General features: G+C 48.0%; 4 protein-coding genes across 5 annotated transcripts; 2 read left to right on the forward strand and 2 right to left on the reverse strand.

Annotated features, from left to right (window-relative positions):
* Positions 1 to 1,943: 1,943 nt before the first annotated feature.
* LOC112885086 (cytochrome P450 87A3-like) lies at positions 1,944 to 4,698 on the forward strand. The gene is made up of 9 exons (XM_025950765.1): positions 1,944 to 2,173; positions 2,274 to 2,598; positions 2,709 to 2,861; positions 3,059 to 3,310; positions 3,475 to 3,564; positions 3,705 to 3,783; positions 3,900 to 4,006; positions 4,141 to 4,271; positions 4,372 to 4,698. Exons 1-9 carry the CDS (start codon positions 1,944 to 1,946, stop codon positions 4,484 to 4,486), a joined length of 1,482 nt encoding a protein of 493 aa, XP_025806550.1. The 3' UTR covers positions 4,487 to 4,698.
* Positions 4,699 to 8,126: 3,428 nt separating this feature from the next.
* LOC112886380 (UPF0481 protein At3g47200-like) lies at positions 8,127 to 10,211 on the reverse strand. Its single transcript, XM_025952275.1, has one exon. It carries the CDS (start codon positions 9,852 to 9,854, stop codon positions 8,334 to 8,336), a length of 1,521 nt encoding a protein of 506 aa, XP_025808060.1. The 5' UTR covers positions 9,855 to 10,211; the 3' UTR covers positions 8,127 to 8,333.
* Positions 10,212 to 10,946: 735 nt separating this feature from the next.
* LOC112887485 (beta-carotene isomerase D27, chloroplastic) lies at positions 10,947 to 14,017 on the reverse strand. 2 transcript variants are annotated; one of them, XM_025953661.1, is made up of 8 exons: positions 13,747 to 14,017; positions 13,566 to 13,661; positions 12,700 to 12,804; positions 12,485 to 12,584; positions 12,290 to 12,381; positions 12,110 to 12,190; positions 11,823 to 11,891; positions 10,947 to 11,284 (listed from the first exon to the last, which is right to left on the reverse strand). In XM_025953661.1, exons 1-8 carry the CDS (start codon positions 13,957 to 13,959, stop codon positions 11,141 to 11,143), a joined length of 900 nt encoding a protein of 299 aa, XP_025809446.1. In that variant the 5' UTR covers positions 13,960 to 14,017; the 3' UTR covers positions 10,947 to 11,140. The 2 variants fall into 2 exon arrangements, with proteins under 2 accessions (XP_025809446.1, XP_025809447.1); XM_025953662.1 differs by having other exon boundaries at positions 13,759 to 14,016.
* A 2,420-nt stretch (positions 14,018 to 16,437) lies between these two features.
* Positions 16,438 to 17,067, forward strand: LOC112885087. Its single transcript, XM_025950766.1, has one exon. It carries the CDS (start codon positions 16,438 to 16,440, stop codon positions 17,065 to 17,067), a length of 630 nt encoding a protein of 209 aa, XP_025806551.1.
* Positions 17,068 to 21,865: the final 4,798 nt, after the last annotated feature.

Consider the following 21,865-nt stretch of genomic DNA (forward strand, 5'->3'; position numbering starts at 1 on the left):
TGCCCTGTCCCGTTTCGACAGATCGAAACGAGACATCAGGTTCTTGGCGTGTTTGAAATTTTTGTTATGTGGAAGTTTGCAAGGTGAGGGTATCGGTAAGTGTGCGATCAAGTTTGCTACCATTTTTTTTAAACGGAATCGGCGGGAGAGCTGCCCGTTGTATTTCTCCCGTCGGTTGTATTAATAAGAAGAGGGAAATCTTTCAAAAAAATAAGAAGAGTGAAAACCAGGAGGCTTCAGCACCGTACAATAGTTAGTACAAAGCAAGAAAAGTGTGGAGCACTTAAAACACGCATGTGGATTCACACTCTACCAATAAGGCGTGTCAGATGCTTCGCGCCGGCCACAGTAAACAACGATGCCTCATCTCTAATTTTTGCGGTCACCTCGAAAGAGGGTGCTTCTGTGCAGTTGAAAATGCAAGTGTTGTGCTCCAACCTCACTTCTCAGCATATAAGGATGACTAGGGATTTCAAACCTTTGCGCGGAACTCCTTGTGTCCCGGCCAATGATGACCACCACTCATGGACTGAGGCTATTTATTTTCAGTTTGTTGGGTGCAGCGGCGGTTCTGCCAACCAAGTAGAAATATCAGTCCAAATACGCCTGGTGAACCTACACTCGGAGAAGAGGTGCATTCCAGTCTCAGGAACCCTGTGGCAAAGAACACAAGCCAGGTTATGCGTCCAACCTCTCGCATGTAGTCTGTCCGCAGTCCAGATTCTATCTAGCCAACCGAAAAATTTGCATTTTGGAGGTGTTCAAGCCGACCAGATGATTTTGTTGAGGTTTGTGCCGATCACCCGTATGAATTGCGCATGTAAGCTGACCTTGTCGAGAAACCGTACTCGTTAAAATTCCATAATATTTCATCTTAGATGTGTGGCCTCAAGTTCATCTGTTGAACATTCTTCCAGAGTTGTACAAATTCCGCAAATAGCCATGCGGAGAAAGATGGGCGCAGGAGGTCCAAATCCATGATCCATGTGTTGCCTGTTAATACCTCTTATAGCGTTCTATTCTTTTTCTTTGAGATTGTTTAGACAGATGGTGCGTCCTTTGGACAGAGGCTCTGAATCCATGCGCTGCTTCAAAAGGATATTTTCTCTCCATTTCCAATTGCGATGGTTGTTGCTGCCGAAAAAGATGCTGGTCCGTTTCATTGCAAGGAAGTTTGCTAGCATTCGAGACTCGTATTTAGTCGCTGTAATAATGAAATTAAAAGCTGAAAGATATGATGACCTGCAATGCAACCAAGGATTTGCTATCTAGCACGCGAGGACGATGGTAAACTGCATGTGTGAGGTTGCTGGCAGGCATTGCCGTTGTTGAGAGAGGGGACGGGACATTATACCTGCTGCTTGTTGGCTGCTTTATTTCGTTGGATGTATATGCCTGAGAGTCTTGAGATAAAATCTAGCTGATGTGTGTATCATCAGATCATCAGTCACCATGCACAGAAATGAAGGACGGCGTCGTGTTATATAGCAGTCAACCAAACGGTACACGGAAGCAGTCTTGGAAGCGAACTTGCTTGGAGTCGTCGGTTCATCTCGGCACGTCAATTGATCCGATCCTTGAGCAATACGGAACCATCAGTTAGTATTGTGATAGAGGCCTGATCGAGGCTGTAACTCTCTGCTCACCTGCTAGCTGTATTCTGACGTAATACAAGGTTTTAGCTTAACATGACCTGCTGCAAACTGAGCAGAGGACCCCTCTAACGCCCTGCCTATATATGCCCTGCCTATATATATATGTATATATATATATATATGTATATATATATATGTATATATATATATATAACACACACCCTAGCTATCTATCATATCAACTCACTCGACACATGCACCGTGCAAGAGAATCGAACACTTCTCGTTTCAATCAACTAGCTAGCTAGGTAATTAATACAGTGATAATCAGCTGTTTGCCGCGTTCCGATGGAAACGGATCTTCTTCTAGCTGTTGTCATGTGTGTGACGGCCCTGATCGCCGCTTGGTGGTTCCACCTGCTCCTCAAATGGAGCAGCGGCGGCCATCGACGCCGACGGTGCGAGCTCACGCTGCCACCTGGCTCGATGGGCCTTCCTCTCCTTGGGGAGTCCCTTGAGTTCTTCGCCCGGATCCCATCGCTTCAGGTTGTGCCCTTCTTCAAGAGACGACTGGAGAGGTACGTAATGCATGGTATCGTGAATCTAATCTTGTGGGTGCCCAGTTTACAGATAGATGTGATTAATTAAATTAAGTACACGCCTTCGATCGATTTCCAGGTATGGTCCTGTTTTCAAGACCAACTTGATAGGCAAAGACATGATCGTATCCCTTGACCCTGAGCTCAACAGCTACGTGCTCAAGCAAGACAACAGGGCCTTCCAAATCTGGTACCCGGAGTCACTCAAGCGGATCCTCGGTGCCGTTCTCGAGGTCACATCCTCCGAGTCCTTGCACAAGCGCATGAGGACCATGGTCCTCCGTGTCTTTGGCCCAGAAAACCTCAGGCTGGTGCTGCTCCGTGATGTGCAGGGAGCTGCTCGCAGCAACCTCAGCTCGTGGGCTGATAGGCCAAGCATTGAGCTCAAAGAGGCTGTCTCAAGTGTATGCATGCATGCATGCTCCGGGCTTTATATCTTCTATCTATCTATCTATCTGTCTATCTATCTATGTCAGTTTCTTTTTCCAAAAATTAAAGACGATATTTTGTGCAGATGATATTCAGTGTTACTGCAAAATTGCTGATCAACTACGATGCGTCCACGTCATCAGCAGGAGAGCTGTGGAAACATTATGATGCATTCACCAACGGACTAATGTCATTTCCAGTGAACATCCCTGGAACAGCGTTTTATAAATGTCTAGAGGTACGGCACACATATACTAACAAATGTGAAATCATGGTAAATCGATCAACTACTTTGCACAATCTTGCCCATTTTCTCCTTTTTTCCCCTTTCGTTTAGAACAATCTTCTTCTTCTCTATTGGACTCTCACCTAGAATAATTTCATCAGTAGCTAATTAAGAGTCTGCCTTCAAAAAAAATAATATTTCGATACTAGGGACGCAAGAATATAATGGAGGCTTTGAAACACATGCTTGATGAGAGGAAGAAGGCAGCAGAAAGGCGAGAAACGATGGATTTCTTGGATCTTGTGGTTGATGAGTTAAAGGAGAAGCCTGTGCTAGACGAGGACTTTTGTTTGGATGTATTGTTTGGGCTGCTCTTTGCTAGTATCCATACGACATCAACCGCACTAACTGCAGCACTCAAGTTTCTGACAGACAACCCTAAAGCACTACAAGAACTAGCAGTAAGTAAATGCATATATACTCTTTGTCCCATGCAAAATTTCTTTGTTCGAACTAATAAACAATTATAAGAAGAAAGGGGTTTAAAGACCGGATCTGCTGGTTCCCCTGAAAAAGAAAGAGTGACTCTAAGGTCGCCAACATATACACATGTGACACTTGGCAGGAGGAAAATGAGCATATCAGCAAAGGAAGGGTCGGTGCCAGTTCAGAAATCACATGGGAAGAATACAAGTCCATGAAATTCACCTCTAATGTAAGTTAGAACTGGAGCACTCATTTTCATCAGCTTACAACTATATAGAAAACAAGGATCCAAGGATATGTAACCAATATAGTGGCTTTTTATGACAAAGGTGGTGCTCTTATCTATGATATGATATGTCTGCATTGTAGGTTATACACGAATCACTAAGGCTAGCCAACATCGCCCCCATGTTATTCAGGAAAGCAAACCAAGATGTTCACATGAAAGGTGCTTTACCACAACGTTTCGGCAATTAAGCAAAATTCTTCTGGGAAATATGTGAATGGATGTATATTTGCATGTCACTTTCCAATTGATGTTTTAAAAATTCGTGTTTCTTGAAGGCTACACTATTCCAGAGGGATGGACAGTAATGATTTGCCCCCTGGAAACTCATCTGAATCCAATTACTTATACAGACCCCAACATATTCAATCCATGGAGATGGAAGGTTTGTAAAATTATTATCAGGAAGTAAATGTTGACCTCCAGGAAACTGCACACTCGATGGGACACATGTTCTATAATTTTTAAGCTTAAATTAGTATTATGGCTTTTATTGTAATTAAATACGCTCATATGCAGGATATTTCCGAGCCTATTGGAGGCTCCAAGGATTTTCTTGTCTTTGGATTGGGACTGAGGTACTGTCTTGGTGCTGACTTTGCAAAGCTTCAGATTGCGACGTTCCTCCACTGCTTAGTTACTAATTACAGGTACTATAACTACAAAAATTGTGATCTACACTGATATATTTTTATTTATAAAAAGCAAGGCTCCCAAGTAATAATTTCTTTAACCTTCTCGTATCAACAGGTGGGAAGTGGTCAGTGGAGGGGACATGGTGCTTTCTCCCGCACTTTCATTTCCTAATGGCTTTCATGTGAAACTTATAAAAAAACTTGAATTTGTTATGAGACACTACAAATAAGTCCTGATTAAAATGGAACTTTCTCGATTATGCAAACAAGAGAGAATTCATGTAGGTTTGATGGTTGTGCCGAGCCTTAGCTCGATGTTGGATTATATATAGTATAAGGTTTGGAGTCTTCAAGAGATGACATGGTATGCATTACATGACTGGTTACAAATTGTAAACTATCGAATCTGAAGGTACCAATAAATTGTGCTTAATTGGTTTTTGAAATTGAAGCGTTCATGTCATTGTCATTACTACATATATACCATAGTTTAATTAAGTGTTTGTGTATTGGATTATTTCTTTCTTGTAAGGGTTGTCGATGCTGTTGTTGTAGAAATAAAACTTTATTTTAGAAAAAAAACATTGCCATTGGTCGAGCAAATATGTTGTATCATGAATTCAGGATGCCCATGCGGATATTAACATGATCGTACTTGACAATCCTTTTGTTGACGTTGACCTTTGAGTCCCAACTTCAATCAAATGAGGATAGCTCACATCAACCTACTATGCCAAGAAATTCTAACAAGTATTAGCAATAGTGTGCAGATAAAGAGATGGTGCTGACAAGACCACCATATATCATCTGTCACATGCATAGCCCATGTCTTTCTGCTTGTATGCTGCTGCTTGTTCAGCATCTCAAAATACAAGTTTTTTTTAAGCCAGGTTTCTCCCTCATCAATTCTGAAATTTTGAAGTGTCGTTCCCCTCTCAATTTTCCTTTTGCGTGAATTTTTCATTTCCTTCTGTGACCACCATGCACCACACAATGCAGCCGTTAAGAAATAATGACCATTCCATGGTACCACTTCAAGTAGAAATTTCTTAACGATAACATCTCAAGCAGAAATTTTACCTTCTTTATTTTCTACCATGAGTGCATTGACAATTTCATGAAGAGTGGCACGTAGGCGTCCTTGGAGTAGTTCATGCGTAGAGCTTTGGTCTCGAATCTTGAGGGTTCAGGAGAAGGTGGAGGGGCTGCAGGGCCTCATCGACGGCCGAGGACGGTGCGCTGCGGCCATGTGCCCGGGCTTGCGTAGTCTGCTTGTGCCGACGACTGTGCTCGGCGAGGGGACCGGCTGTGCGTGGGGGGTCCTGGAGATGCAGGCGCAAGCTAGGTCGGCAAGCTGGCCACGATGACAGCGACGCTTTCTTGCACCACGTCCCTATGTCCCTCTCTAGAGACATTGTCAGGGCGTTTCCAGACCCCAGATATCTCCTGCAATAGCCGGTGGATCTCCGGATGAAAATCCAATCCTGACTTGTTTCATGAGGCGGCGATGGCGTCTTCCATGTCGTTTTCTTTCTAGAGCATCACCTTGAAGATCCTTCGGTCTGGCTTTATTATCTCAGCAGCATCAGACGATTCGAACATTAAATTTCTAAGAATATAACGACTGATGTGATGGTTTGATGCTACGATAAGACTCTGCAAGGATAAAACGTGAATAAAGAAAAAGATTGAAGCTTAATCTTTTAGTTTTCTTCCTTTGTTTTAGAGTTTTTTCTTGTATTTTCGAAATTCTCATTTGAGATTTAGAGACTAAGAATTCTTGGCTATATATATCTAGCATGTGGACATGGCGTGACCTCGCCGGTGGTTTACTTGTTGTGGTGGTTGTCTTCTAGTCACTTTCATCGTGTAGATAGGTAGTGTTATTGTTGCAGTGGTTCTCTATTAATGCACAATCAGACATATCTCATTAAATTAACATTGAATCCCAGAAAACCTATTATCCATCTTTAATATGCTATTCTAATATTTTGCGAGACTAGATTTAACATTTCATTATACTGACACCATTTTGAAATCATGTACAAAAACATGCTGCCTGATGAATGATGAGTTTAAGGCCAGAAGCTATTGCTTAGTGAACCTTAGGAACTAAAGCTAACCAAGGTTCGGTTCATATCAATCTTCAGGAGTACCTCGTAGAGCTTGAAGGGAACGAGGCAGAGCGTGAGGCCTCCCCCCACGCGCTCCTCCTCTCCGCGCCTCCGCCGCCTCCCCTGGGCTTCGGCCCCGCCGCCGGCCGCCGCGCAGCTGCGAGAGAAGGAGATGAACCGGGTCAGGAACGTGGCGCGCCGGCGGGCGTGGGACGCACATGCCAACATAAGCAGGATGACAAAAAGAGACCAGACAGTTCTCATACTTCTCCATCGTAGTATGACAAAGTATACCTTCACAGGGATTGAGATGTACAGTATCATCTAACAACAGACCAGACAGTTCTCAAACTTCTCCATCGTAGGATGACAAACTCACAACTGTGGAGTACCCATGGATTGGTCACCTTACGGATGAACGTCAACAAATAGGATAACTTTTGACTCAGAAGCACCGATTGCTTTTGGATAGCTAGATGGATGGAGACAACCTCAGAACTTACGTCGCATTTAGTTTGGATCGCATTTGCGTCATAAATCAGTCAGTTTTCCTGGGAAAGTCAAGCGCACCGATAGGTTGACAGAGAAACCAGGACTCCTTTTTTTTTCTTTTTGAACGATAAATGGCAGGTGCTCTGCATTTGTATTAAAAGGAGGAAACAAATTACAGAACGAAGTTACAATTTACAGAGAGAAGGAAATGAAAAAAGATTTTAAAAAATAACTGTACAAAGCAACAGAAGCATCAGAAGAAGAACTAATGTTTACAGAATTTTGTGATGCGTCGTGCGGTAAAGGTGGATGTTGAGGCTATCTCCAACGGGAGACTCTAAACCGTTCTCTACCCTATATAGAGAAGATTCCATTCTCTATATGCTCCAGCAGCGTTCTCTAAATGGTCCTCTAAAATAGAGAACGCTACAGATTTCCTCTATATACAGAGATTCTCTCTCCTCTTATCTATTTTTTCTTTACGTTTTAAATACTGGATTAAATAAAAATAAAATATGTTCATAGCATTTGAGGTATGATAAATACGTACGTACAAAAATTTGGAATAAAATACGTTTCTAATATAGGGTTTAATGTATAGAGAACGTTGTTGGAGAGAAATGAGATATAGAGGAGAGGATTTTATAGAGAAGTCTATAAATGACGGATATAGAGAAGGATATAGAGAACGACGGTTGGAGATAGCCTGATCGAGAGAATTGATTGGCTATGGACAGGCAACATGAGAGCTAGGTGAGGCCCACGGCTTCCAGGTCTGATCAGAGATTCAGAACTGCTGCTTCTGCCTGGAATTTGCTGGCTGCGTGATCTGGGAGAGTACAGATCGATTTGTTCATGCATGTTTGTCAAAACTTACTGCTGAGAGGGAGTGAATGGGCCAGCAGCCAAATAGCCTGACAGAGATGGTTGAACGACCAGCATCAGGGTTCGGTGCAACTGAAGACAGAATGCAGTTCACAGTGCACAGTGTTCGCTGATAGCTGAGAGGTGACATGCACGAATCTCAAATAATAGAAGTTAAGTGAGCTACCCATTTTCCACAAAATGGATATGATCTGGTGCGGACGCAGCGTGCTTGAAAAACATTCGTATATAATTTTATATTCTTCCTCTCTCTTCCCTCTTTGTTCTTTCTGCTCTCTTTTCTTCCACCTCTCCTTCATATATATGTGGCCAAAAAAATGTAGGGGGCTCCATGTGGTGCACCCTGGGGTTGAAGATGATATGTAATATATGCATGTAATGAGTAAACTGTATACTTTGATCGAATTAATCAAAATATAACTTAGGATTAACAAAAGAATAATCATACAGTTAGGCATTTTCGATCCTTAGGGGAAAATAAACGAATGAATCACCGTACAAATTAATTAAATTTTGTTTCTTCAAGAAAATTGAGTCGAGTGCAGCTAACTGAGTTTGATTCTTGAGTGGATTTCTGGTGGAGTCATCAGTGCTTGAAGGATCCGTAGGTCTGCAGTATGGTGGAGATGAAGGTGATGAACGTGACGAACTCGGCGACGACGGCCCATGGCACGGTGAAGTAGTTGCGCTGCACGTCCGCCCACATCATGAAGAGCGGGTGCTGGCTCCGCTCCCGCAGCTTCCGCAGCGTCTCCCCCAGGTAGCTCTTCTCCAGCTCCCCCGCCGCCTCGCTCGCCGCGCCCACCTGCCGGAAGAACCGCGCCACGTCCTCCTTGCTCTCGCTCCCCGTCGCGCTGCTCTGCACCACCTCCGCCGCCACCAGCACCCCCGCGTCCTCCGCCGACTGCACCAGCTTCGCCATCAGCCACACGTACGCAGACACGGCCCCCGCGCGCTGCTCCGCCGACTGCTCGAACGCCATCAGATTCAGCAGCAGCGGCGCCGTCCGGAACTCGATCCGCAGCTGCGGCAGCCGCAGCCGGTCCTCGTGCGCCAGCTTCACGGCCAGCGGCACCGGCCCCAGCACCGACGCGATGCCAGCCGGGGCCTTGCTGCTGCTCCCGCCGCGCGCCTTATTGAACCGCACCCACATCCGCTTCAGGTCGCTCGCCGACGGCAGGTCCTCCCGCCCGTAGCTCGCGCGCCACCGCCGCTCCTCGGGCAGGATCGGGTACAGCAGCGGCACCAGGAGCAGCAGCGGGAGGCGCCGCAGCAGCCGCGCCGCCTCCTGCATCATCTCCAGCGTCGCGCCGCCCTGGATCCGCGGCGGCGGCTCCCACCTGGTGCGCGCCGCGCTGACCATCGCGTGGAGCAGGTGCAGGATGTGGAACACGGCGTCCGCGGGCGGCAGCGCCTCGCTCATGTCGCGGCCCTTCTCGCCGCCGAGGTAGTAGAGCACCAGCTTCATGAGCAGGACCGGGGGGGCGTAGCCCGTGGAGTCGAACTCCGGCAGCCTGGTGCTGTTGATGAGGTCGACGAGGACGAAGAAGGGGATCTGGTTCTCGGCGAGGACGAGGTCCACGGACAGCTGCGCCGGGCCGAACGGGGTGGCGTGCAGCGACTGCTCCTCCTTGCCCGTGGCGACGTTGACGAGGTGCTCGATGATGAAGCAGCCGTCGAGCACCAGCATCTGGATGAAGTCCTCGGCCCTGACGTCGTCCACGTCCTCGGCGGCGTACATGGCGCGGGCCTCCCGCTCGCGCGCGGCGACGAGGCGGACGTACCCCTGGATGACGGCGAGGTGGCGCGCCGGGTCCGGGTGGCCCCTGGAGATTAGGCTGTGGAGGTAGGCCATCTTGAGCCGGTTGCCCGGGCGGAGCCGGCGCTCAGCGTCCTTGGCGTGGAGCGGGCCGATGGCGACGAGCCCCGGCGTGTAGGCGTCCGGGTTGGGGATGCGGACGTGGCCCGGGACGCGGGACACGCGGAGGGTGTTCACCATGATCCGGTGCTGCTCCGTGGCCGCCGCGTCCTCCTGCTGCTGCGTCAGGCGGCGCGCCAGCCACTCCACGTGCACCGTGATGTCGTCGTCGCCGGCCATGGCCGGCATGGTCGGCGGTGTCTAGTTAGCTAGAGTTATCCACCAAGGGTGCCGCAGGCCGCCGCACTGTAGGCGACCACCATGCATTATAATATTATATAGGTAGGTAGGGTGCACAAGAGGGAGTGGCAGTTCAAGGTAACAACAGCACGGATGGATGGAATCTGAACCGAGAAAGGTTAGAGACGATGATGACATGGACACGCAAGAATTTCAGCATACGATCTCTGGAGTGAGGAAATGTGGGATTCGTAGCTTCCCTTGGTAACAAAGATGACATACTAGCTAGTGTGGCAGGGGGGACGATTCCTTGCTTTGCTTGTGGATGTGGCACAGCAGGATATGTCAGGGTATTCGCGTGCAAAATCAGACTGTTTTTAGCTGGGGAAGACGACACACGCTGCGTTCGTTTTATGGGGTCTAAAGTTTAGAGGGGTCATATAAAAAAAAATCTTATCATTTAGAAGTATTAAATAAAGTCTAATTATAAAACTAATTGCAGAACCCCAGTGCTAATTCGCGAGACGAATCTAATGAGGTATATTAGTCTATGATTAGCGGATGATTACTGTAGCATCACTGTGGCAAATTATAGATTAATTAGGTTCATTAAATTTGTCTCGCGAATTAGCACCCAGCTGTGAAAAAGTTTTATAAACAGATTTTATTTAATATTTCTAAATAGTAAGATTCTCTTTGATGTGATGAGTCGGTAGAAAAGGAACATGCCCATAGTCGAACGTCATATGCAGGCAGACCTGGTTGCTTTGCAACCATTACTCCATGAGGTGCTTCTGGTTGGAGCAAAGATCGGGATTGAAGCTTTTAACCGAGCATCATTTGATCAACTTAAACCTGATCTCTTGTTGTGTGTTCAGAATTCAGACTCCACGCTTGGCAAGGACATGCACATCTTTGTTTTACTGAATCATACTGTCCATGTTATCTCTGCCAATAATGCTACCATGGAGGATTTAGGATGTTGTCTAGGATGGCAGGATGCAGTCTGCTGGTGCTGGGTGACATTAGGTTCATAAATACAGCTAGGGAGCTCCGGGAATTATGCAACGAAATGCACAATTGTCAGAGGTGTGTTTGCAATTATTTGACAAAGACAATACGTCGACGTGTGCATGCATTGCAATGTAGGATTGGTATACCACAGCTATCTGAGATTATCGCACGATACTGACAAGACATGGTGAGTTCGAGTAAGGATCATAACAGGGGCACCATCACTGGGTTGTACCATCTTAATATCTTATCTATGCTCATACTTGTTCACAAGCAGCGTATCAAACTTGGGGGCAACTGAGCTCATCCGTAACAATATTTCTGCCAAGCTCCCTGCGTCTCCTCGCGTTTGTGCAAATGTCCAAGCAGGGTTCCTTGAGTGCCTTGTCAGCATCAAGAGGTGGCGGCGGCACCCCAAAGTTGAACTGCAATAAACAACAGCGTAAAGTCAGGTGGTGTGCTCTATCTGGGACTTTGGTTGTATATTGCACAAAAGTGGGCATGTACAGATAGGAGGGCCCAAGTTTTTGTTTGGGCACGTATCCGCTGCAAACCACAATTTCGTGCAAACTCCGTGCAAACCAACTAACAAAAGTTATAAAAAATTCTCAAAAAAATTATAGATGTACTTCGTTGCCTACTCGACCACTCTATAAAATTTCAAGTTCAAATTCATCATATATTAAGAGATACAAAAAAAGAGAAAAATTCTGAGATACAAAAAAAGAAAATTCTACTAAATTTTCTCTTTTTTGTATCTCTTAAAGTATGATGAATTTGAACTTGAAATTTTATAGAGTGGTCGAGTAGGAAACGAAGTACATCTATAATTTTTTTGAGAATTTTTTATAACTTTTGTTAGTTGGTTTGCACGGAGTTTGCACGAAATTGTGGTTTGCAGCGGATACGTTGCCTTTTTAGCCTAACAGTCTAGTAAACTCTGAAAGTCTGGAACTATTTTACCTGGCAGCTGTAGTCTTCAAAATTTGGCTCCATGTATAAATCAACGCCCATGTGATCTTTGAAGAAAGTCTGAAAATAGAAAGTGCACTTCAATCAGGAACTTTCTTTCAGGGAAAAGGCGTCTTGAAGATCATTCCGTGAAACCGACAATAGCCATACAAAAAGCATAGTTAGATTGCATATCATTGTGCCTGTACTTTGATAGAAAATTCCACTTGGACACAAGCGGTCAAGGAATATCTGGAGGAATAGAAATCTAGAATTCCATATGCAAGGCATAAGCAAACCTGAGTTGGCAGTTTGCACGTGTTGATACAAATACCAAGGCATTTGCTCTCTTCCAGATACTTGCATTTCTCAACAAACACCTTGTGATTGTAATCAAGAAGATCAAAAACATGATTCCAACCAGAGTCTTAGCGAAGAAAAAGTCAAACAAGTGTTGAAAAGTTGGAACAAATCGATACCCCACTCGACCAAGATTTTCCATCAGGCAGAGTGACGGAATTAACTGAACATGTGCCCATCAACCATTGGCATGAAAGTGCTGTTGCTCTAGCTTCTCAAGTAAGACGCCAGCAATTCCAAATAAACCAAGTTAAATCGAGAAGAATATGAAGTATAATTGGAAATGATGTACTTTTTCCTTGAAGTGAACTCACCGAGCATCATGGAGGCTAGTTGACCATTAGCAATTGGTGCTAAAAGAGCTTTGTAAAGAACAAGCAAGAGAGGTGGAAACAATGACTGTAGTACTCTGACCTGGAGTTTTTAAGGAGGAGAGATGCAGAAAACTAAAATTGGTTTAGGTATTAAGTCACATGCTGGATAAATGTCCAACAGAACAGGCTTGGGAGGAACAGGAGAGGTGATATACAGCTGCCTGCTCAGTCTCTGAAGCACTCTTCCCCTTGACCATGAGACGATTTGCAACCTCCATCAGCCCGGCATACCCAGGCTTTTCGGAATCCCATCCAACCTCCTACAGCTTTTCAGAGAATTAAAAAATGTAATTGCATGTCCTTTGTTCAAAACTAAGATATCATATTGAACTAGAATTTAGTAAATACACGTGAATAGGGATTGGTGTTATAACTACTTGTACATTATCCGAATTCACACGAATTTTCTTTTACCACTTCCAGGGAATTGTCAGATTAGGTGCAAGTGTAATTTTCCCATCGAGATGGCATTGAGTTTTTATGTTTCTGGAGTGACAGCCTGTCCGAAAACTATGGTAACATATGAAATCTGCCATTGAACTTCTTTTATGATTGAAATCCGAAAAGAAAATAGGTTTCGATCCCCCATATCATCTGAAACAAATCAATGTTAACATATTCACCTTTTTTTTTCTTGAATTCAACAAATTGAGCATCCAGTTTAGATTACAACAAAATAAAAAATTCCCATTGTAGATATAGAGAGTTTCAAGCTGGTTCCTTGCGATTACCAGAGTACATACTGTGATAAACTAATAGCTTCCGGTGCAAGTTTATCCACATACGTGGCGTCAATTCTCAGGATTAGTCAAGCTATTTGGAAGCAGAGCAGAGTCTCTAGCTGAGTAATGTTCAGAAGATTCCTCTATGTATCCTGACAGAACTCTCAACCAACGAAGTCAATAATGTCAAATTGTCAATTCATCCACTCTTTTATCGACCGAAAAGAAGCTAGCACATCTTAGCATCGTGTAAGGTTTTACTGCAGTAAGGAACGAACGAGTGGGTCGATGGAGCTCACCTCCACCATCTTGCTCCGGAAGAAGGCGAGGAGGAGGTTGTCCGCGAAGGAGGGCCGGTACTCACCGCCCTTCTCCGGCGCGGCCGCAGCATCGACCTGCATCGAAATCAAGTAGCACCACACCATCATCTCCGGCCACTGCCGCAGATGGACAGACAGATAAAGGTGCGTGGTTTGGTACCGAATAAATCACCTGCGGCGAGGAGGAGCGGAGCCTGCGGCTAGGCCGGCGGCCGAGCAGGATAGAAGACGGCGGCCACGAGGAGGAGGAGGACGAAGACGGCGGGCCGCGGGAGGCGAGGGGCAGGCCGCGTGTCGCGAGCGGCGTCGCCATGGACACGGACAACCGCGAGGTGCGCTGGTGGTGTGAGAGTGAGGACGGCGAGCAAAGCATCGGGGATAGCCGGCCCGCGAGGACCCACAGGCCAGCGAACCTCTCCGCAGCTGTGTGGGACCCAGTCCGAGGATGGAAGAAGAATCCCGACGAGTCCTATGTCATGGGCCAGCGGACAGCCCAACTAAAGACAGTCGTCTCCGTCGATTATTTGTGGACTGCCCACGACGCTTGCCGGCTCGGCCCCGCACACCTACCTGGAGAGCCGCTGGAAGAACCGCGCGTTGCTGACTTGCTGGCATGGATGCCGATGCAGAACCCGTAGCGGCGCCGGTGCACGTGGAAGGCGCCGCCACGCTATGACCTTCTCGGAGACGGGGACGGGCAGCGGTGTCAACCGGTTAGGATTTATTCGTGATCTTTCTTTTAAGTGTGGAATAATTTTTTTTAAGTATGAAATAATTTGATTGATGGAGAACATGACGTTTATGGTCCGACCATAGTCTTCTAAGGACGTTGCGCCTTAATAACCGATACACCATTTTCTATGGTTGCCGCGATCTTGTGGAGCGCGATACCCCGGCCACTAGAGCACTCAGTCTGCAAGCAATCGAAGAGCTAGTAAGAATAAGTAGAATAAGTATTGAAAATACGAGATGTAATCAAAGGTTTTAAACTGAATCTCAAATATGGTGGGGTTTCGAGAACAAATGGACGGGCGGCTGGATCAGCACGCGCGCCTACAAGAAGTAGCGAAAGCTAAACTTGCATGAATGTTCTTGGCGGCGGCTAAGAGTTATAAGAAAGTGGGAGAACGACCACAAGGGTGTTGTGTCGTATCCTAACCCTAGGACGCATCCGAATCGGACTCAACTTGATACACAGCCTATTGGGCCAAAATAGGGTGACGCAGCACCGTGGGCTGAAAAAGACTCCGTAGTAAATCGACGATTACAGTTGACTCCGAATAGATATGGAGATGATTTCAGATCCGTTGGAAAGTAGATTTGATAATCTTTCCAGAAAATATTTGAACATCAAAATAAAGTCCGGATAAAGTCATGGTGGCCGTCACAAGTCGTGTCTGCCCTGCAGTCCAAATCTAGCCTACATGATGTCTCTTCCCTTTTGATCCAATCCATTGTTTTTGAGGAAAACAAGAGTGCACGTGTCTTCATTGTCTAATATGATGAACTTGAGCTTAAGAGTGAACTTTAAGCTGACGAGCACGAGCGCGAGTAATCGGACCAAGTGGTGTTGGCAAAGTAGATGCTGGTGTAGGTGTGGATGTATCGTTGACTTGATGGTAACACAAGACTCAAGGGTTTTAGACAGGTTGAGACTGATGATGGGTGGACGACGGACTCGTGTCTCGTCCCCGACCCGATACCGGGGAAGGGCGACTATTTAACTCACCCCGCGGGAGGCGCAGCACCAGCAACAAGTTAATTGGACTCGAGCCGATTTGATCCGTCGTTTCCATCGACAGCCATGGCACCATATGGCCCTTCACCAAGCACGCCGGCGGTGACGCTGCCGTTCCTGCTGCACGACGTTGGCCTGGAGTACTATGAGCCCCAAGCGCAGTACAGCATTGCAAGCCAATCCCTGGTGAACGCTGTAGGAGACCAGGTCTCGGCTAACTTATATGTTAGTTGCCGAGCCTTTCGGTTCGTTCCATGTACTCCTATCGCCCAGGTCGTGATCCTAGCATCTAGGAGCTGTTGTTACTCACGACCACACCTGCGGCATCCTGTATATGTTCCCGTTCTTGAGGTGATACAAACTGCACATTGAGCATTTGCTTCTCTGCATGGTATCAAACGATATCGATTCTTCTTCTGCTGCTTTCTTCTTCTTCTTCTCTCCTTGTGCCAATGGCGTCGAACCACTCGTCTTCCAGCTCCACCAACAATCCATTTGCGCCGCTGTCCCCTACTGATCCACCAACTGCGTCGATCGTTGCCATGATCAACATCCGTGCTCATGTTCCTGTCATCCAAGACATGGATGAGGCCAACTTCCGGCAATGGCGCACGTTCTTCGACCTCACCTTTGAGAAGTTCGGCCTGCAGGATCACATTGACGGCACCGTCGACGCCATCCTCATGTGCCATGATCCAACGTGGCTGTAGATCGACGCCTCCATTGTCTCTTGGCTCTACACCACCATTGCCAAGACACTCATGGACGCCATGTACAAGCCGTGCAGTTCGGCACATGATGTCTGGACGGCAATCTGCGGCTAGTTCCTCAACAACAATCTGCAGCGTGCTGTCCTCGACCAGCAGGAGTTCCACTCCTTGTTTCAAGCTGACATGACGATCACTGATTATTGCGGTCGCATGAAACAGCTCGCCAACACCCTCTACGATGTTGGCGCTGCTGTCACTGATTAGAACCTCATCATCAACACACTGCGCGGCCTCTCCAAATTCCACGTTCTCCGTCCTCTCCGTCACCAAGATGACGCCGACGTTCCTGCATGTCCGCTCGTACCTCCTGTAGGAGGAGAAGCACATGGAGCACCGAGCCAAGATGGAGGCGGCCACGACGCTCATGGCGACCGGGTCTGCCGGTTCCTCCACCAACTCGCCGCACGTTCCGGCGTCTTCTCCGCCCGTCAACAACCATGCCGCTTCTGGTAGGAGTGGCGGTGGTGATCGCCGCAAGAAGCGCAAGTCCCATGATGGGAGCAACCGTACTGGCAGCAACAACAACTACACTGGTGCCTCTCCCAATACTCGTCCCCCTGCTGGGCCGTCGTCCACGCCGTGGGCGTCGGCGTACAATCCCTGGAGCGTTGTTCAAGCATGGCCGCTGCAGCAGTGGCGTCCCTTGCACACTGATGTCCTTGGTGCTCGCCCTGGCGTCTCTCCACCACAGGCCATGACAGCCGTTCAAGCACCGCAAGACCCCGTCGACACCAACATCTTCTCATCCATTGCGCCGACTGCCCCTCCTGCGCTGTTCAACGCCATCCATGGCGCACCTGCTCAGGCTCCTTATGTTGGGGGTGCAGGAAATTGGTTCTTCGACACGGGAACCTCGTCTCACATGGTCTCCAATCCGGGTATCACTGATTCTATCTCTTCCTATGCTTCCTCCTCTCATATTATTGTAGGCAACGGTGTTCCTCTTCCAGTTCATTGCACTGGTCACTCTTAGCTGCCTACAACATCCAAACCATTGCATCTTAACAATGTCTTGATTTCTCCACATTTGATCAAGAATTTGGTGTATGTTCGTGCTCTAACTCGTGACAACTCAGTTTCTATTGAATTTGATCCATGTGGCTTCTCTATCAAGGATCTGTGCACCCGGATGGTTCTTCTCCGATGTGATTCGACCGGTGGTCTCTACCCACTGCGTTCGATGCCATCTCGTGCTCCAGCTGGTTCTCATGGTCTACTTGTTGCTTATGACAACGAACTGTGGCACGCTCGGTTCGGACACCCTGGGGAAGACGCTCTGCTCCTCATCCTTTGTTCCACCGGCGTCGCCACCTTCTCCTGCCACAAGTCCGAGAAGCATTCTTGTCACGCTTGTAGCTTGGGAAAGCACGTTCGTTTACCTTTTTCAGAATCCAATAATGTGGCCTCATTTCCTTTTCAACTATTGCATTGTGATGTATGGACTTCTCCGGTCTTGAGCAATTCGGGGTTTAAGTTTTACCTTGTTGTGCTTGATGATTTTACTCACTATGCATGGACATTCCCTCTGCGCCATAAGTCTGATGTACTTCTAACACTGATCTCATTTCATGCCTTCGTTCGCACCCAGTTTCAGCTCCCCATCCAGTGCCTACAGACTAACAATGGGCGTGAGTTCGACAACAGTGCGTCGCGTGCCTTCTTCACTACACACGGCATTGTGCTTCGCCTAACGTATCGGTATACGTCGCAGCAAAATGGGCGTGCTGATCAAGTCCTGCGCACAATCAATGACAGCATTCGTGCACTTCTGTTCCGTGCGCATGCACCACCAAATTTCTGGCAATGCCTTGGCCACGGCGATTTACTTGCTGAAACGGCGTCCATGCCGGCAACGCGATCACAGCACTCCTTTTCACCTTCTCTTTGTCTCTCCACCTGAGTATGATCATCTTAGGGTCTTTGGTTGTTTATGTTACCCAAACACACTCAGTGCTGAAAGGATCTTTGTGATGCCTAGAGCGAGGTGAATAGGCGTTTTAGAAAATTTTTAAAAAATCTTCGCAGCGGTTAAATCAGTCGAAACTTCTAACACTTTGTAGGAAGTTCCGATGGATAGAAACTTCCGACACTGAGTCGGAACTTCCGATAATAGAAAAGTTTTTAAACGAAATTTAAAAATAAACTTGAAACTGCAGAACCTGTTTGAATCAAAAGTTGTGCAATGAGACTTCTGCAAGTGATCTTTACAAGCACAACAACATGAGAGAGTAGCTTGGCACAAAACGAATTCTAGATCAACAAGAGTTAGTAAATAAAATAAGTATGAGACATAAGGGATTTATTATCGAAGTTCACTCCCACTAAAGAAGCTACGTCTCTGTTGAGAAGCTCACAAACAGCAAGGTTGTGCACTAATCCTTTTCCTCGCTCAATCAACCATAAAGAAGGATTGCGTCACTTACTATGAAATCCACAAAGGATAGGGTAATACAAACTTCCCAGAGTGCACACATATGAGAGAACGCTCACCGGGGGAAACCAAACCGTCTAGAAGCAAGCTTTAAGAGTAACAGATACGAATCGATGGATAGAGATACTTCAAGTGCTCTTAAAATAAACTTGGCTGCGCTCACACTCAAGTGGTTAAGTCTCACACCTTAATTTTGCTCTCACCCAAGCCCTAGCTCAAATCAACTCAAGAATTAGCTTAAGGAAAGATTTGGGGAGTGGAACGAGTGTTCGTGAAGGTTTTCTTGCGTGTGGAGTTAGCAGCAAATGAAGGAAGGGGTGTGGGGGTATAAATACCCGAGCCCCAAAACTATCCGTTAGTGCCCAGAATAAGTGATTGTCGGAACTTCTGATATAGGGTCGGAACTTTCGACCCAGCTAAAATCAACTGGCCGAGAACCCCTTGTTGGAAGTTACTGGGAACTTCCAATAGATGTCGGAACTTCCGACACACTGAAACAGTCAGAAAACTAGGTGCACAAGTGTGTGATTCTGTGTCTCTCTTTGATGATTAACATCTTAAATAACCACTTTGACACCTTCCTGCTATCAATTCGCATCCCTGTGTTTCCTATACTCAAATTCAAAATAAAAAATATTAAAAGATTTTCTTTTAAGCTTAACACCATCCTTTAAGCAAATTTGGTGCTTTTTATTTCATTAAATTTTAACCTGTCCATAACTTAATAAATTCATTAGCTCCTCAATTTTGTATGTCATGAAAATGAGCCAAATTCACTTTCAAGTGCCCCCCACAAACTTGCTGCTCGCTCAGTTGCTTGCATCTTCCTTGGGTACCCGGGAGATCAAAAAGGGTACCGCTGCTATGATCCCCTGACGAAGCGTGTGATCACTTCTCGGCATATTTATTTCGATGAGTGCACGTTCCCTTTTCAGCAGGTCTCGTCTGAGTGTACTCCAAGTCCAGCGCTGCCGCCACTCCAGGACGCCCTACCAGCAGCTCCGCCACGACGACCTCGCACCGGCCGTCCCGTTCGGCGCGCACTTGCCTCGTCGTCGCCTGCAGTACCACTCGGCACGGCTACAGCTGCTGCTCCTATTCGTGACGAGGCTGCCGTGCCACTCGACACGCCTTCGCCCGGTGCTGCCACGGCTACTTCATCACCACCATCTTCACCGATTCCGCCAGCGCACGGAGCTGCCACGACGCTGGTTCCCGCTGCCACGACATTGCCTGCTCCGGGTGCGTCGTCGACATCACCATCGTCTTTGTCGATTCCATCATCTCCCGGAGCTGCCACGACGTGTACGCCGGATCCCTACTGCCACGACATCTCCGGCTCCACCGACCTCTCCTCTGCGACCTCCACCACGACACCCCATGGTCACCCGAGCTCGTGACGGCATCTCCGTCCCAAACCCGAAGTACACCCACGTCGTCGCCACTGCACCATCCCCGCCTCCCACGATTGTTCGTGCTGCTCTACGGGATCCCGAATGGTGCGACGCGATGCAGGCGGAGTACGATGCCCTCGTCGCCAACGGCACGTGGTCATTGGTTCCATGGCCGGCCGGCGCCCACCTCATCACCGGCAAGTGGATCTTCAAGAATAAACTTCACCCTAATGGCATCCTGGAGCGTCGCAAAGCATGTTGGGTCGTTCGTGGCTTCACTCAACGCGCCAGCATCGACTTCACACAGACGTTCTCCCCGGTTGTGAAACCGGCCACGATCCGCACCGTGCTCCACCTTGCCGCATCTCGCCAATGGCCAGTCAATCAACTGGACGTCAAGAACGCCTTCCTCCACGGCGAGATCTCCGAACGCCTATACTGCCATCAACCGGCCAGATTCGTCGACGCCGCGCACCCTGACCACGTCTGCCGCCTTGCCAAGTCCTTATACGGACTAAAGCAGGCGCCAAGGGCCTGGTTTGATCGACTTGGCAGCCATCTACGTTCCCTTGGGTTCACGCAGACCGGCTCCGATTCCTCTCTGTTCGTCTACAACCGCGACGGCACGATGGCGTATCTTCTCGTCTACGTCGACGACATCATCCTCACCGCGAGCTCCATGTCTCTTCTCCGACACATCGTCGATCAGCTGCGGTCGGTCTTTGCGATCAAAGATCTGGGGCCCCTCCGGTTCTTCCTGGGCGTACAAGTGCGTCGTGATGCACAAGGATTTCTTCTATCCCAGGAGCAATACACAGAGGACATACTTGAGCGCGCTGGGATGGCGAATTGCAAACCCGCTGCCACGCCGGTCGACACAAATCCGAAGCTGTCCGCCACTGCTGGTGCTCCGGCCTCTGATGCGTCGTTCTACCGGAGCATCGCGGGGGCGTTTCAGTATCTGACGTTGACACGCCCTGACATCACTTATGCGATGAACCAGGCGTGTCTGTTCATGCACGCTCCCAGCGACGTCCATTGGAGCTTCGTCAAGCGGATCCTGCGCTACCTACGCAGCACTATCGCTTAAGGCCTATGCATCACCGCCTCACCGACGTTCGACCTCATCGCATATTCCGACGCGGACTGGGCTGGATGTCCAGATACTCGCCGCTCGACGTCCGGCTACGCCGTGTTCCTGGGCAATTCCTTGGTGTCGTGGTCCTCCAAGAGGCAGACCACGGTGTCGCGGTCGAGCGCGGAAGCCGAGTACCGGGCCGTGGCAAATGCAACTACGGAATGCTGCTGGTTGCGGAATCTACTTCGCGAGCTGCACGTCGACATCAAGCAGGCGGCATTGGTCTACGTGGTAACATCTCAGCTGTTTATCTCTCGGAGAATCCCGTCCATCATCAACGAACTAAGCATGTGGAACTTGACATACATGTTGTTCGGGAGAAGGTGGCTCTAGGACAACTACGTGTTCTTCAAGTTTCATCAGCGCATCAGTTCGCCGATATCATGACGAAGGGGTTGCCAGCTGCATTGTTCAACGACTTCAGAACCAGCTTGTGCATACGATCGACGGATGCTCAAACTGAGGGGGGGTGTAGGAGACCAGGTCTCAGCTAGCTTATCTGTTAGTTAGTTGCCTCGTTCCATGTACTCCTATCGCTCAGGTCTTGATCAGTATCTAGGAGCTGCTGTTACTCACGACCACGCCTGCGGCATCCTGTATATGAACCCGTTCTTGAGGTGAATACAAACTGCACATTGAGCATTTGCTTCTCTACAAACGCGACCATCGGCCTCTGCTCCAAGACCACCGCTGCTTCGAGACGCCGCAAGGGTGGGTGCTCGCGCTGGACCCGGCCTCCCTGCGCACCTTCCTGTGGCGGCCCGAGGACGGTGAGCGGATCGCGCTGCCGGACATGGAGGAGGACTTC

This window comes from Panicum hallii, chromosome 3 (genome assembly GCF_002211085.1).
Source record: "Panicum hallii strain FIL2 chromosome 3, PHallii_v3.1, whole genome shotgun sequence".
NCBI classification, from domain to species: Eukaryota; Viridiplantae; Streptophyta; class Magnoliopsida; order Poales; family Poaceae; genus Panicum; species Panicum hallii.